The sequence below is a fragment of the Plecotus auritus genome (assembly GCF_963455305.1).
Source record: "Plecotus auritus genome assembly, chromosome: 8".
In the NCBI taxonomy this organism is placed as follows: Eukaryota; Metazoa; Chordata; class Mammalia; order Chiroptera; family Vespertilionidae; genus Plecotus; species Plecotus auritus.
In genome coordinates this window covers 13,316,813-13,333,957 of record NC_137782.1, presented here as the reverse complement: position 1 = coordinate 13,333,957, position 17,145 = coordinate 13,316,813, and the positions used below count along the sequence as shown (strand labels likewise).

General features: G+C 39.3%; 1 protein-coding gene across 4 annotated transcripts in view; it reads left to right on the top strand.

The window, feature by feature from the left end:
- The window catches only part of ARK2N (arkadia (RNF111) N-terminal like PKA signaling regulator 2N), a 73,984-nt gene that overhangs the window by 19,843 nt on the left and 36,996 nt on the right, over positions 1–17,145 (top strand). For all 4 annotated transcript variants that reach the window (XM_080685634.1, XM_080685636.1, XM_080685633.1 and 1 more), the window contains exon 2: positions 8,345–9,125. In XM_080685634.1, the coding sequence (XP_080541760.1) occupies positions 8,414–9,125 (712 nt within the window). In that variant the 5' untranslated portion in view covers positions 8,345–8,413. The remainder of the gene's footprint in view (positions 1–8,344; positions 9,126–17,145) is intronic.

Genomic DNA, 17,145 nt, shown 5'->3' with positions numbered 1-17,145 from the left:
GGTTGGTTATATAATTTTGTCTTCATTTAAAACTTTATATGTCCTTATGTATGGAGGATGGGCATTAAACAATTACTTAACTACAGTTATGCAAAGTGTTTTGAAGGAAAGTAGCTGTGTAAAATGTTTATTATGGGGATTTTATTAGTCGGTATAGTACCAAAGGCTGCCCCAAGAAAGTAATATTTATTCTGATATTTGTGATGAGTACTGGCATGAAAGCAGGCACAGATATAATTGTGAAAGGTCATAGATCTGAAAAAAACTGTTTATGTGACATTCTTTATAGCTGGAGAGAGGTAGGGTGTGAGTGGGCCTAAATGAAAGTGGAGATGTGGCAGAGATTTTGAGCAGGGGAGAGCAATCTGTTCTCTCCTCCCGGGGCCCTTTTAGTTTGAGAAATGGTCCATTTGTAGTTTGGAAATTGAGTATTGTGATTTGTTCTTTTTGACTGTTATATTCTCTGTCAGATTTTTTGTGACAAATATTCCATTTTTCACAAACTCCCAAACTTGCCTTCTCTTTCACCTTGTATTAAGATTTGTTGACCAAGAATGAGGTCTGACATGAAACAAACTCCCTCCAGATTTTCACAGTAGCCTCATTCAGCCTTATACTTCCACTTCCCTGTTTCCTCAGAGGGGGCAGTATACTCCTTTTTTTCTGTGATTTAACTCTTCTACCTGTCCTCATCTAAGTTTTTTATCAAGTACAAGGACTGGAAAAAAAACAAAGCTCTATTTTGATTGTCCAGAATTAAGAGCTGGTTTTAAATATTATTACATGTAACCCTTTTTAAGATAAAGCTCAAGTGGCCTTTAACTACTTTCCACTTGGTCATCTCCCCATCTTAATCTTATATGGTATTAAAAAAATACTTTTTATATATGTGTAATCTAAAAAAATACTTCTTCATATTAACATGTCACATTTACCTTGTAAAAATATTGTTCTGCCTGCTGTATAAAGAACAGGCCATACGAAGATTGAATACAGAGAGACAGGAGATGATTGTCATACCATTGGAAAATAAATGGCAGAGGTTGTGCTTAGAGTGATTGACAATGGAGATGAATTATATTGGACAGGCTAGAAATTTAAGGAAGTGGGATTAATAGAAATTAGTGAGTGATGGGATATAGTGAGTAAAGGAGAAGGCACTATCAAAAATAACTCTTAGGTTTTTGACAAGAGCAATTGAGATAATAGTGGTGCTATTTACTGAGCTAGAGAAGGCCTTAGATGACTAATTTGGTTTTGGATATAAGATTGTGGTGCTCTTGTGAAATCTAAATGGAGATGTCAGGTGGCTATTTGGTAGACTTGTATAGAGCTCAGAGAAAGCCTGAGATGGAGTAATGAAATTACTAATATAGGGATGGTATTGGAAACTAGGTGTAGAAGAGATCAATTGAGTGGGTGAGTAAAGGATCTAGGACTAGGACTAACTACTGAGATTTGGTAGAGGAAGTTAAGCCTGTAAAGTAGACTGACATGAAACAAACTCCCTCCAGATTACAAGCAGAGTAGGAGACCTGGGAGATAAAGAAAGACAGTTTAAGGAGAGGGAGTGGGTTAGGCATAGGATTCTGCTTAGACATTAGGATGAGAGCCAAACGGTGTGTTGGATTAGAGATATGGGGGTTTTTAATGACCCTGGTAAGAACTGTTCTAGTTTTATAGAAGCAGATATCAGATGGGACTGGGTTGAAGAGGGAATGTGAGAGGTAAAGAAATAGAGGGAGGGTGTTTAGACAGCTCTCTTAATAAGGGCTTTGAAAGAAGAGTGGTACCTGAAGGGGGCAATAAGAGGTTGAGATAATATGCAGAAGGAGGATTTTAAAAAATGAAAGAACAGATGGATGGATGGATGGATGTCTAGTTGAGTGTGCGATGTTGATGAATGCCAAGGAACAATCACTAATGTAGGGCTCAAGGGAGGTGAGAGGGGAATGATAATATAACATACACTCAGCCCGGCTTGCACCCTTACACAGTCCAGGACCCCTAGCTCCTTACTGCCTGTCTGCTTGCTTCTTACTCTCGGCTTGCTGCTCCCTAGCACTGCCATGGAGGTGGGAGAGACACCTGCCATCGCTGCTGTACTTGCCAGCCGTGAGCCCGGCTTCTGGCTGAGTGGTGCTCCCCCTATGGGAGCGCACTGACCACCAGGGGGCAGCTCCTGCATTGAGAATCTGCCACCTGGTGGTCTGTGCGCATCATGGTGACTGGAGGGTCTGGTCGTTCTGCCATAACGGTCGCTTAGGCTTGTATTACATAGACTAGTGGCCCGGTGCCTGAAATTCGTGCACGGGGGGAGGGGGGTGCCCCTCAGCCTGGCCTGCACCCTCTCCAATCTGGGACCCCTCAAAGGATGTCCTACTGCTGGTTTACAGGGATCGGGCCTAAACTGGCAGTCAGACATCCCTCTCCCAATCTGGGACTGCTGGCTCCTAACCGCTCACCTGCCTGCCTGCCTGCCTGATTGCCCCTAACCACTCTGCCTGCCATCCTGTTTGCCCCCAACTGGCCCCCACCGCCAGCCTGCTCGCCCCCAAATGCCCCCCCTCGCCAGCCCACCCCAACTGCCCCCCGTGCCAGTGTGCTCTCCCCCAACTGCCTCCCCTGCCAGCCTGCTCACCCCCAACTGCCCCCCTGCTGGCTTGCTCACCCCCACCTTTCCTCCCCACTGACCTGCTCGCCCCCAACTGCCCCCCTGCTGGCCTGCTCACTCCAAACTGCCCCCCCCCCCCCCGCTGTCCTGATCACCTCCAACTGACCCCCCACTGACGGCCTTCTTGCCCCCAGCTGCCCCCCCCTGCTGGTCTGCCTATCCCCAGTGGCCCCGCCCCCCCACCAGCCTTATCACCCACAACTGCCGTCCCATCCTGGCCTGATCACCCACAACTGCCCTCCCCTGTTGGCCTCTAACCGCCTCTACCTTGGCCCCGCCACCATGGCTTTGTCCAGAAGGACGTCCAGAAGGTCTCCTGGAAGGTCTCCCAGTCTAATTAGCATATTACCCTTTTATTAGTATAGATAGAGGCCTGGTGCACGGGTGGGGGCCAGCTGATTTGCTCTGAAGGGTGTCCCGGATCAGGGTGGGGGTCCCGCTGGGGTGCCTAGCCAGCCTGGGTGAGGGGCTAAGGGCCGTTTTCAGGCTGGCCACAGCCCCTTCAAGGTGGTGGGGGTCCCGCTGGGGTGCCTGGCCAGCCTGGTGAGGGGCTGATGGTTGTTTGCAGGCTGGCCACGGCCCCTGATGATCCAAACTCCCAGCCCCTCCTTTTTTTCTTTCTTTCTTTTTTTTTTTTTTTTTTTCAGTGCCTTCTTGAGCGGAGGCCAGGGGCAGCTGGAAGCAGATATCTGGGATTTATTTATCTTCTATAATTGAAACTTTGTAGCCTTGAGCAGAGGCCAGGGCCCATCAGGGCAGGTGGGAAGCTTGGCTTCCTCCATGGCCAGGAGCAACCCAAACCTCCTGCTCGCTCCAGCTCCGTGGCTGCCGCCATCTTTGCTGGGTTAATTTGCATATTCACTCCTGATTGGCTGGTGGGTGTGGCTTGTGGGCATAGCAGAGGTATAGTCAATTTGCATGTTTCTCTTTTATTAGTGTAGATATCCATATAGAAGAGGATTGTCTTTAGATTAGAGGGAAGAACAGCATGGGGGAGATGTTTTAATCTTATTTCATTGTAAATTTTCAGTGAACAATAAACCAGAGGGTTAAGAACATTTTATCTCATTTAAAAGCTGCAATTTCCATTTGATGATTATTTTTTTTTTTTTACTGCCATCTACCTTTGACTACCTCTACCAGGAAAAAACTTTTTCCTTCCGACCAAAAACAATAAATACTACCCCCCCCCCCAAAAAAAAAAGCAGTAAATCTGGTTGTTTGGGAAGATTAATTGGTACATATGACTCTTTTCTCCTGTATTTAGGGCATTTTATTTTTATTCCATGGCAGGGAGTTATGTCAGAGCTTGTATTCCCACTTCCTGTGACTTTTCCCCCCTGTGTTTTATGCATTATAACAAAATTCCAGTATAGGGGAAAATTCTAGTAGAATTTACTGACCACATTTGACCTGAATAGTAGTTGGTGTTGTGAGCAGAAGCATAGCTTCTTTTTCTTCAGAAGACTTTTCAGTAGACTATTGTGTTAGAGTGGGTTTTTAAATAGATAATGCTTGTACGTGATGCAAAATTCAAGAGGTACAGAACTACATCCAGTAAAAAGGCTTTGACTTCCGTTTCCTGATTTATTTTCTTTTGTTGCCAAGGTAGCTGGTGTTACCATTTTCATTAGGATCCTCCCAGAGAGACTGTGCATCTATAGACAAACTTACATATAATTTTGTTCCTTATATGCACAAATGGTATAATATACCTTTTTTATTTATTTAACATTACGTATTGAATATTGTTCCATATTAGTTTATAAGTAATCCATTCTTAGTGGCCACATTGCATGGACATACCATGATAAGCTAATTACTTGTGTCCTGTTTATGGTTGTTACCAGTATTTTTGATAGATTTGGACATATATAAGTGGTTTTTAGGTAGCAGAAGTCATTATATATAATGTTTTTATTACTTTTTTTTTTCTTTTTTTTCCTTTTTTTTTTTTTTTTTTTTTTTTTACGAGAGAGAGAGAGAGAGAGAGAGAGAGAGAGAGAGGGAGGGAGGGAGGGAGGGAGGAAGGGAGAGTGAGAAAGGGAGAGATGGAAACATTGATAAGAGAGACATCAATCTGCTGTCTCCTAGATGCTGAACTGTTGAGCCACACCAGCTGGGCCAGAAGTCATTATAAACCTTAAACACTTAAATTTAAGTAAGTTGAAATGAAAGATAATTATTTGATTCGTGTGTCATTGAAAGACATTGATATTGTAATGTTTTCTTACAATAGATTCTAGATTAATTTGTGTTACCCACACAGTTTATTTACAGAAGAAACAAGAGTTTTATGGTTATTTTAATAAAATTAAACTTTTCAACTCAATGTTATATTTTGAAAAAGTCCAGTACCTTCTGCTTTCAGAGTTAATTTGAGACTTGATGCTTGTGTTTTATGGCTTACATTAATTTCATATATTTCTCAGATATTTCAGCTTTAAGAAAAAGCTTTATTCTAGAATATATAACTTCATTCTCTACAGAAGAATTAACTCTCTATTTTATTCAATTAGAAGATCTTGGTTTATTCCTCATTCCTGGGTGTATTTCATATCTATGATTTTTTTTAAGTTTTGAATTTGAGATCCTGTAAGACTACTAAGACTACTTTTTTTTTTTTTTGTCCTGGATGTTAATAACATGTTAATAAATTATCTTGTATGTAATACAAATGTCTGTTGGAATCCCATAAAAAGTATGGCTAGCTTTCTCCTTAATATAATGAGTTTAATCTATGATTATTTGTTAAAATAGTTTTTACTGATTTCAGATAGAGGAAGGAAGGTGGAAGAAACAGAGGGAGGGGGAGAGAGAGAGAGAGAGAGAGAGGCATTGATGAGAGAGAAATATTGATTGGCTGTCACCTGTATGCCCCTACTGGGGATGAGCCCCGCAACCTGGGCATGTGCCCTGACCAGGAATCAAACTGGTGAACTCTTGGTGCATGGAATGACACTCAACCAGCTGAGCCATACTGGCTGGGCAAATATTTTATTTCCTGTTTGTGTTGCCAGTATACTTCATTTATGACACTGGCAGTTTGTTGGTTTAACTTTTATTCTCTCTATTGGCTTTCAGAGATGTAACATTCCTTTTGTAATGGTGTTGGGAATAACATTTATGCTTATTTTCATTTAATTTAAAAATTAGTGATGATGCAAATATGCTTATGAAATAGGCTACACATTGGGTTGTTTTAAATTAATAAAAACATTCATAAACACTAGGAACATTTATTTTCATGAACTAATTAAGGAAACTTCCTTTGAATGCCTGTTTTATCAGTAGCTGAGATGAGGGCCATGAAAAACAGACAAACAAAAAACCCAGGTATAGCCCAGCTGGCGTGGCTCAGTGGTTGAGCATCGACCTAGGAACCAGGAAGTTCAATTCCCGGTCAGGGCACATGCCCAGGTTGTGGGCTCAATCCCCAGTGTGGGGGGCAGGCAACCGATCCATGATTCTCATCATTGATGTTTCTATCTCTCTCTCCCTTCCTCTCTGAAATTAATAAAAATACATTAAAAACAAAAAACCCAGGTTTATAGAAAATTTGTGTTCATACTAAGCAAAAAGTAGGCTTGGCATGTTAGATTAATAAAAGTTTTTTAGATATTTTCTAGTTGCTGCCTACCATATATTTTAACTGTCAAGTAACCTGGAGTCAAGTGATGGAGATGTCTTTTTACTGATTAATTTGAGAGAGAGAGAGAGAGAGAGAGAGAGAGAGAGAGAGAGAGAGAGATATTGATTTGTTGTTCCACTTAGTAATGCATTCATTGGTTGATTCTTGTATGTGCCCTGACTAGGGATAGACCCTGCAACCTTGGTGTAATAGGACGATGCTCTAAACAACTGAACTACCCGGCCAGGGCTGATGATGTTTCATTGCACCTGACTAGCATACTATCTAGCTTAATATTTTGTCTGTGACCTATGGGACATTATCATAATTTCTTTCTTTAACATCACATATTATAGGGTGAGGTATTTACTTGCTTTGCACATTTTTACCATCCTCTTAAAAACTGTCAGTTAATAAAGTTTACACTGTATAGGTCCTTACTCTGGTGGCTAAAGATTATGTCCTGTTTCTCCATGATTAAGTAGAATTGTAGCACACACAGTGAATCCTATCTAATAAAAGAGTAATATGCAAATTGACTGTCACTCCAACACACAAGATGGCTGCCCCCATGTGGACACAAGATGGCCACCACAAGATGGCCAGCAGGGGAGGGCAGTTTGGAGGGACCAGGCCTGCAAGGGAGGGCAGTTGTGGGCGATCAGGTCAGCAGGGGAGGGCAGTTGGGAGGGACCAGGCCTGCAAGGGAGGGCAGTTGGGGGCGATCAAGCCTGCAGGGGAGGGCAGTTAGGGGTGACCAGGCCGGCAGAGTAGGGAAGTTGGGGGCAACCGGGTCTGCAGGAAAGGGCAGTTGCGGGGGGGACCCAGGCCTGCAGGAGAGGGCAGTTAGGGGTAACCAGGCCTGTAGGGGAGGGCAGTTAGGGGCAATCAGGCTGGCAGGGGAACAGTTAGGCATCAATCATGCTGTCAGGGGAGTGGTTAGGGGGTGATCAGGCTGGCAGGCAGAAGCAGTTAGGGGCAATCAGGAAGGCAGGCAGGTGAGCAGTTGGGAGCCATCAGTGCTGGATTGTGAGAGGGATGTCCAACTGCCCGTTTATGCCCGATCTTACTGGGATCGGGCCTAAACGTGTAGTCAGACATCCCTCGAGGGGTCCCAGATTGGAGAGGGTGCAGGCTGGGCTGAGGGACACCCCCCCACCCCCGTGCATGAATTTCGTGCACCGGGCCTCAGGTAGGGTAATAATGTTAGGTTCTAAAGTTAGCATATAAGGTGGAAAATGTGTGTAGGGTATTTTCTCTTAAATCCCTTAAGTCATTCTTGGAATAGAGTGCATTAGGTTTTCTGGGTTCACAAAGTAGTTGATCTATATTTAGTGGCTATTGTTTATTAAATAAAACATGTTTAAACACTAGACTCATATTCAGCTTGATAGTACTGTGGGAACTAGGAGTACTGAAGAAATAGCAGAGTCAGGCCTTTCGTCTTAATGCCCTCTAGAGCAACTTCTACTGGGAGGAATGGCAGACAGGTTCAATGCATATAATTACTTTGGTTGCGCATTTGCCAAATGCACCTAGTTGAAGGGTTTGTTTTGTTTTTTTAATATAAGGGTACATTGAATTCGACTCTACTGTAACTTCCCCTTTGCCTTTCTTTGATGATTTGAGTGTAAAAGTAATCATTTCATTTAACTTGTTTTCTAGATCCGTTTTTAAGCATTCTTTTTCATTTATATTAAACGCAAAATGTACATATTAACTATATCATAATTTTGAGAATATTTTTCTTAAACAAATGAAATTAAGTTTTAGAGTTGAAAATCCTTGTTTGACTGCTTGCTGTTCATGCAAGTTCAGGAACAGAGGATTAATATTGTGCCATTTTTGGTAGCTGTGTATGCTAGTATTTTGATAGTACTAAGTCTTTTGAATTTGACTGTTGATGAATATATTAAGGCATATATATTTTAAAAGCCTGTATGATGATAACTTTTGCTACCCACTTAGAATGGTAGGCATATTGTGTTAATTAAATAATTTGCCATTTCTGTTTGTTGATTTTGTGTGTTTTTGCCCAGGTTGCTTTCCTGTTGCATCTTTGACATAGTTTCCCTGACCCTGCTCCATGATTAACTCAAAAGTTTGAAATGAAGATGGAGGAGGCAGTGGGAAAAGTCGAAGAACTTGAGTCTGAAGTCCCACCAAAAACATCCAAACAAGAGACAACCAAGGAGGAAGATGGATCTGTAGAACTGGAATCTCAAATTCAGAAAGATGGTGTAGTGGATTCTGCAGTTCTTTCTTCAATGCCTTGCTTGTTGATGGAACTGAGAAGGGACTCTTCTGAGTCTCAGTTAGCATCCACAGAGAGCGACAAGCCGACAACTGGCCGAGTTTATGAGAGTGACTCCTCTAACCACTGCATGCTTTCCCCTTCCTCTAGTGGTCACCTGGCTGATTCAGATACATTGTCTTCTGCAGAAGAGAATGAACCCTCCCAGGCAGAAACAGCTGTAGAAGGAGATCCTTCCGGCGTGTCTGGTGCCTCAGTTGGGCGCAAGTCTCGACGGTCCCGATCTGAAAGTGAAACGTCCACAATGGCTGCCAAGAAAAACCGGCAATCCAGTGATAAACAGAATGGCCGAGTCACCAAGGTTAAAGGTCACCGGAGCCAAAAGCAAAAGGAGAGAATCAGGCTACTGAGGCAGAAACGGGAGGCTGCTGCGCGTAAGAAATATAACCTGTTGCAGGACAGTAGTACCAGTGATAGTGACCTGACTTGTGACTCAAGCACGAGCTCATCAGATGATGATGAAGAGGTTTCAGGGAGCAGCAAGACAATCACTGCAGAGATACCAGGTAGAGGATGTTTTTTAAACTGACTGTAGAGCACCTCATGGCATTTCTCAGCTTTCAGGCTCAGTTAAATGAGTGACACTTGAAAAAATCCAAGAGACCTGCAGCTCTGTGTAAATTTGAAGACTGCAGTGTATTAACAAGACATGGCCAATTAAAAAAAAACCTATTCTGAGGTTTCCAGTGCACTTTAGCACATTAGCAAAAAAAAAAAAAAAAAAAAAAAAAAAAAAAAAAAAAAAAAATTAAATGGTTAATGATAGGGATAAGATTATTTTTAAATAATGGAATTTCTCATGTCTCTTTCTCTGTAACATATTACCTGAACTTTCATCATTGCTTTTTTAGCACTGCTTAGATTTAATACTTACTGCTCAGCATTATTACTAAGTACATTATCCTCAGGAATAGGCACCTTGCTTTATTATATAGCCACTACACTTGAGCTTATGGTGTCTGAAATCACATGTCTTATCGTTCGTTAAAGTTCTCTAATAACTGTTTCTCCTAAAACAGTAGTTTTATGTGCTTTTCCTCATTCAGTGCATGATAAGCTAGTTATACCTTCTTGCACATTTTTCTATTCTAAGTTGTCACTCTCATCAAAAAGAATGTTTGTTTTTTTCCCCAAAGTTTCCCTCTTACTTCCTAAGCTTTAAAAAGTTTGCTAGAAATTTGCTTGTTCAGCTCTTACTGGTGTAAGGATCTTATTTATTACATGTTTGACATCCTGCTTTCTCCATATTATCACATCTGGTACTGTGCACTACAAAGGCAGTATTGAGATCTCATCGTGGGAGAAAGATGAGGTTTGAATTGTTAGTAATTGGTGGGTTCTTATTATTAAAGAGACTTATGATTAGGAATTTCTGTAAATTACATGGCACTTAGTAGATCACAGCAGCATTACTTATTACTACATTAAAGGGGGAAATTGTGGTTTTATGGGTGACTTTTTTTCTATTTTTCTGAAAGTTTGTTTTGTTTCTACACATGAAGACAACATATTGCTGATATACAAAGAATATTTGAAGAAAAAATATTGGTTAATTAAACCAATAGCTAACCATACTTACATAGACTCAATAACAAGAATGATTGGTTTTAAAGCTCTACAATTTATAATAAAATACACATTCATATGGTATGCTAGAGTTTTATAGTCATTAGAAATGCTTACTGTTTTAATATCTATTGAATTCCTATGGTAGTTCTTTTCCTAAAATTAATGGGGAAGGGATTTAATTGAAGCTCATCAATTGAATGCATGAGCGAAGCAGACTTTAGAGTTCTGAGGCTGATTCTAGGTATATTTCAGTTTTGCATTTAATAATTTTAAAGCTTTTAATACCTATAAAATTGCTTGATCAAGCATTCTTATGTTCTGTACTAATCTGTTAACCAAGATAATGATGGATCTCTTGATACAGTGCTTAATTTCACTCACTAAACAAATTTTTATGTAACCACCCCAATACTTTGCCTTTTTTTGGGAAGGTAGAAGAAGTGGGTGAAAAAAATTCTCTTTGAAAATAGATACTATTGTAGAGGTAGCAAGGGTAGCATGAGAAATGTCTTCATGGGCACTCTCCCTGTTTGGCTTATAAGTTAGGTGTGCTTTGTTCATATTTTCCAAATCTCTTTGACTACCTTGACCAGTGTTTAAAACTAAAACACCGTTGGTTTGTTTCTTGTCTATTCTGAATTGTATACTAACTAAAACCTCAAAGTAAATTAACTGGATCTATAATTTAGTTTCTGTTGTTCACACCATTTAGTAAGTTTGTGACTTTTGAAAATATGTAGAGTTTTCTAAGGTAATCATGGATAATCCAATGTTAGGTAAGGTGCAGGGTCGCTGTATATGACTGCCTGTGCTGTGCCTTGCAGTTTCAGGAGGTGCTGTTCACACAAGACATGTATAAATGGTCTTGCTAGAAGTAAGCAAAGCAGCAAAGAACAGCCTAAGTTTAAATATTAAGTTGACATTTAAACTGTCCATATTGTTACCCAGAAAAGTTACCACATTGTGCATTTTTGATATAATCATTTGTACTTCAGGTTTCTGAGTCACATGATTGGAGAAGGGGGATACACTCAAACTTATAGCAAGGGCAGTTGAAAAGTTGTGTAAATTGTAAAGATGGGATAAATTATGAGCTGACTTGAGTGCAACAACATGGACATTCAGGTGAACCTTAAACTGGATGTGCCTAACAGAATCTCTTGGATGTTGAAATTTGAATTCAGCTGTTTACACAGAATGGAAACCAAGAGGAAAAGTAAAAACTGAGATTCTTGCTATAATATTTTATCAGGGTAATCTAATAATTCAGAAAATGCTTCATTTAGAAGCTGTTGTTTGGCAGCAGCTTAAACGTTGAAGGAATTATGCTAAATGTTCTTTTACGCCAAATAATTTAACAATGTGTTTTCTTATAAGAGTGAAAATAAGTAATGACTAGGCTTATATAGTGCATGATAATGCTTAATAATTGAGTTTGGTATCTGGGCAACAGGTGTTTATGAAGACTTTTTTAGTTCACAGTTAACTAGCGGGCAGCTTAGTGTGCGTGTATATTAGATCATTCTCTTCTTTGAAATTTTTGAAAATATATTACTGTTTTAAGAGTCCTTTTGGAGGTATCATACCAAGACAATTTTGGCAGTTCTTTCATTTGGAGGCCTTGAAAATGAGCAAAAATAGAGTATTTTCTAGTGCATATTAATATAAAAATACTATGTGGTGGTCTTGAGTGTTCAGGGCTGTTACCAAATGTCTCATTTATTTTTATAGATTATCTTTTTAAAAAATATATATTTATTGATTTTAGAGAGGAAGGGAGAGGGAAAAAGAGATAGAAATATCAATGATGAGAGAGAATCATTGATTGGCTACCTCCTGCATACCCCCTGCTGTGGATCGAGTCCACAAACCCGGGCATGTGCCCCTGACCAGAATCAATCCCGGGACCCTTCAGTCTGCAGGCCAACGCTCTATCCACTGAACAAAACTGTCCAGGGCTATTGATTATCTTTTTATACTATTAATCACCAGGCAGTTTTTTGAGTAGGACATTTTTTCTCGGAGTGGGGGTGAGTTCCTCTCTATAAAATCACTTTAACTTGAAACTAGATCTGGAAAGTCTGCTCTTACAGGAAATTTTTATTTTAGTGAATATGAATAATGGATATCAGACTTCATTTAGTTCAAGAAATTCTCTGAATAGACTAACTTACATGCATCAGTGTACATGGCAGTGGGGAAAAATTTTTTTCAATACTTGTTTTTCATAACTCTATTTACCCTAGAGTAAAACCATAGGGTCGCTTCACCTTGTCTTGACTAAAATGACCTGCTTTTGTGTAGTTTAATAGTCACCATATAAATGCCTGCTCAGACTGAGGTTCCAAAAATTGTACCCACTTTGGTAGGAAGGGTTGCATTTAGAAAATCTAGTTGGTCTATTTTGGAGCATGTCAGGGAGGCTGTTGAGGGCAACTGTCTGAGATCACCTGAATTCTCATCTTTGGCCAGGTTAGAACAACTTAGTCCCATTGAAGCCAAGATCTCACCACCCATTATTCACCATACACATCTGTGCACTGAAATGCATCTTGATAAGGTATCACCTTACCTCACAGTTTTTCTGAGGTGGAGACTTATGCTTGATCAGTTAACTCTTGCCTGGAAATTTAAAAATGAAATGTTTGAAGTAGTAAATCCTTTGTAGAAATTTTTGAAAGTAAACTGTGAAGTAGAAGATTAAAATCACTCAAACCCTGCTTTTGTTAACATTGAATATGCTGCTTTCCATAATATATAACAAAAAACTATCGTATTGTGTATACATACTTCTCTTTTCCTTTCCTCTTAATTGCATTTTGACCATTTAACCAAAACATAATATTCTCTCTAAAAAATTTTAGCTAACTAAGAGAGCTTCCCTAATGATGGTTCTTTGGGCTGTTTTTAGTTTTTACTCTTATTCAGAAGGGTATGAGCACTTTAAGGCTCTTGACACATACTAACAAACTGCTTTTTAAGAATATTTTAAGTTTATTCCATCTAGGAGCTTGAGTATTTGTTGCATTACATTCTTGCTATTGTTTTTTAAAAGTTGCTGATTTGATGGAAGAATTGTATCTTAGTGGTAATTTGTATTCTTTGATCACTAGTGAAATTGAAAAATCATATTTGGTCATTTGTATTCTTTTGGTAAATAGTCTATTCATGTTCTTTGCACATTTTCCTGCTGCTACATTTGTTTTTCTTATGATTTGTGAGGGTTCTTAACCTATCGGAAATTGTATTACTTGGAAAAAAATTAATATTAATTTAAGCAGTGGGGACTCACGTTAAAAGACCACAAACCCATTATGGGAATACCATGACCTTTTCCCTAGATTGAATATGAAGTGCTGAAAGTCCCATATCCCACTTTAAGTCTTTTATAATCTGTTTGTATTTTAGTAGCTATTAAGTAGACTCACTAAATACATTGGTAACAAAACACTGAGACAGAGTAATCAGATGATAAATTCCTATTTTCAATTTAGTAAATGCAGATGAGGCAGGTAAAATCCATGCAGTTTTTAATCTGGCTCTATATATTAGAATCACTTGGGGAACACTTAAAACTTAGGATGCCCAGACCCCACTCCAGACCAATTAAATAATAACCTCTGGATCTGACCCAGGTATCAGCATTCTCCCCTTCCCCCCAGCTTTTTGGTGATATAATTGACATATATATAGCATATATATAGTATATATGTATATTATATTATGATATACATACATATCATATATAAAGCATTGTGTAAGTTTAAGGTGTACAACGTTGAATATTTGATAAATGTTTATATTGTTAAATGATTACCACAGCAAGGTCAGTTAACACATCTATCAGTTCACATAGTTATGATTTGTGTGTGTGTGTATATTGAGAACTTTAAGGTCTGCTCTTTTAGCTACTTTCAAATATACAGTACAGTAAGTATTGTTAATTATAATTACCATGCTGTACATTGCATTCCTAGAACTTACTGTCTTATAACTGGAAGTTAATATCCTTTGATCATCTTCATTCTCCCTCCCCCAACCACCAACTGCTCTGTCTTTATGAGTTCAGTTTTAAATTCCACATATAAGTAAAATTAATACAGTATTTGTCTTTTTCTGTCTGACTTATTTCACTTGGCATAAAGGCATCAGCATTTTTAAAGTTCCCCCAGTGATGACAGTCTGCAGTTGTGGCTGAGAACTCAGTTGAGCCAGTGATATTTTAAGTCAGAGCTAAACATCAATTGTGAAACTGGTAGTTCTGTCATGGCTAATGGGTATCAAATTCTGAACATTGGAGTCTGATTTTAAAAAATCTTATTAGTTATAAATACCACAGCACAGTTCTGTATTAGTTAACAAGCATAAGCCCTTTTACTTTTACTCCATTTAAGCGATAATTTTAAAAGCATGCATTCTTTAAATGTGGTTTTCTCTATGCTACAATGTCTGGATAATGTTACCTTAAATTTAGAAGCTATCCCTTTGGCAATCTCTAATGTTAAAGCACCAAAGTATTCAGCGTGCTTTTTCTAACTTATTTCCTAAAGTGAGTACCTATATTAACTTTGTATATGCAAAAGCATTAGCTTTACTTTTGATATAATTCCTTTTCTCAAAGTAGGATATGTCTTAGTGTCAATAAAAGAATAAATGTGTATTTAAGGTGAGAATATGGTCCCTGGTTTGGTGTTTGTTTTTTGTTTTTTTTTTTAATAGATTTTATTTTTTAGAGCAGTTTTAGGTTTACAGCAAAATTGAGCAGATGGTACAAAGATTTCACATATACTTCCTGTCTCCACTCATGCACAGCCTCACTCACCCCTGATCAACGTCCATCACCAGAGTGGTACATTTGTTGCAGTCAGTGAACCTACATTAGTACATCACTGTCACTCAGAGTCCATAGTTTACATTAGGTTCACTCTTGGTGTTGTAAGCACTATGAGTTTTGACCAATGTATAATTGATCCCTGTTTTTAAGATCTGGAATTATTTTGCTTATCAGTATTTATTGTTGGTAGTCATTTTTATGAGGCTGCATTGAATCCAGCATGAGTATTTTCAGAACATTTTCTGAATTCAGCTTTTAAATACCATTTTTCATTTTTTGTTGAAAAATAAGCAATGCCAGAATCTGTAACAGATCCAAGTAGCTATCTGATTTTCTGTCCTATACAATTAGGTTTACCGAGCATTGAAAATGGGAATAAACTGCTTAAAGAAAGTTTAATATTCTTTAAATTCCACTTCTTTCAATAACCTAACTATACTACCCTCTGGTGAAAGGTAAGTCCTTGAGGAAGTTTATGTATAGAAAAGATTTTTTTAAACATGAAGAAGGGGCTAGACTAATTAGGGGAAAAGGAATAAGATGAAGTTATTGGGAAGGTTGGCAACAGACTTGATGAGGTGATTTTTTTCTAGGTAGAATGGGGTTAAAAATTGGTCTCATAGCTTTTTAAGCATTGAAAAGAGGTGGCATGATGGATTAAACAGTTCTCATTGTCTAAGAGAAATATTTAATACTGAGAATTGATAAGTTTTTCTCTTGCATCTTCACAAAAAGTCACTGAGATAAATTGAACCACATTTCCAGAAATATCTGGGATTAATTACAATAGAGCATTTTATAGAATTATTCATTAGAAGACTTTATTGTACAAGTAGATGATACAAGGCCAAGATTGATTGATTCCATCATTCATTTATTCAGTAAATATTTGAGCACCTCCTATACAATAGTGAATGTAAAGTCCCTCATGGAATTTAATTTTTTTTGAGGAAACAAACAATAAATGAGTTATCATGCTATCAGGTAGGAATATATACTATCCTATCCTCCTATATAATAAAAGGCTAATATGCAAATCGACCGAACAGCAGAACGACTGGTCACTATGACACGCACTGACCACCAGAGGGCAGACGCTCAATGTAGGAGCTGCCCCCTGGTGGTCAGTGCACTCCCCCTGTGGGAGCTCTGCTCAGCCAGAAGCCTGGCTCACAGCTGGCGAGCGCAGCAGCAGGAGCCTCTCATGCTTCTGCAGCAGTGCTAAGGAGCAGTGAGCCTGGTTTCTGGCTTAGTGGCGCTCCCACAGAGGGAGCACCAGTGGTGGCGGGAGCGCCAAGGACCCCTTGGGGGATGTCCAATTGCTGGCTTATACCCACTCCCCACAGGTGGACATCCCACAAGTGGTCCCGGACTGCGAGAGGATGCAGGCTGGGCTGAGGGATCACCCCTCCCCCTAGTGCACGAATGTCGTGCACCGGGCCTCTAGTTAGTAATAAAGCAGGATAGATGAGATAAAAAGATGGATTAGGAAAGGTTGTAAAAGCCACTTTAGATAGTGTAATCAAGTGGTCTGAGGAGATGAAATTTTTAATAGGTCCCTGAAGAAATGAAGAGTTCAGTATTATTAGGTGTTTTTTTTTTTTCTTAAGAGACCCAAATCAAAGATGATCTGGCCTAGTTCAAGATAAAACAGTATATGCAGAGGAACATATCCTAAACTGAAATCCTATGAAACTACTGTTCTGCCTACACTATGTGTACATTGGGAAGTGCTGGGTCAGGTTTCTTTCTTTTTTTTTTTTTCTTCATATATTTTTATTGATTTCAGAGAGAAAGGGAGACGGGGAGAGAGAGAAACATCAGTGATTATAGAGAATCATTGATCGGCTGCCTCCTGCATGCCCCACACTGGGGATTGAGACCGCAACCCAGGCATGTGCCTTGACTGAGAATTGAACATGACCACCTGGTTCATAGGTCAACGCTCAACCCCTGAGCCACACTGGCTGGGCGAAACAGGTTTCTTTACTGCAAGACAAATTAGCTGTTAATGTGCTCTCCAGAGGGGGAGATGATTTGTAGCATATCCCAAACTTAACCACAAAACTATTTTTTTTGAGACAAACTTTGTAACACATTGCAAAGACTAGAGTTTGTAAAAA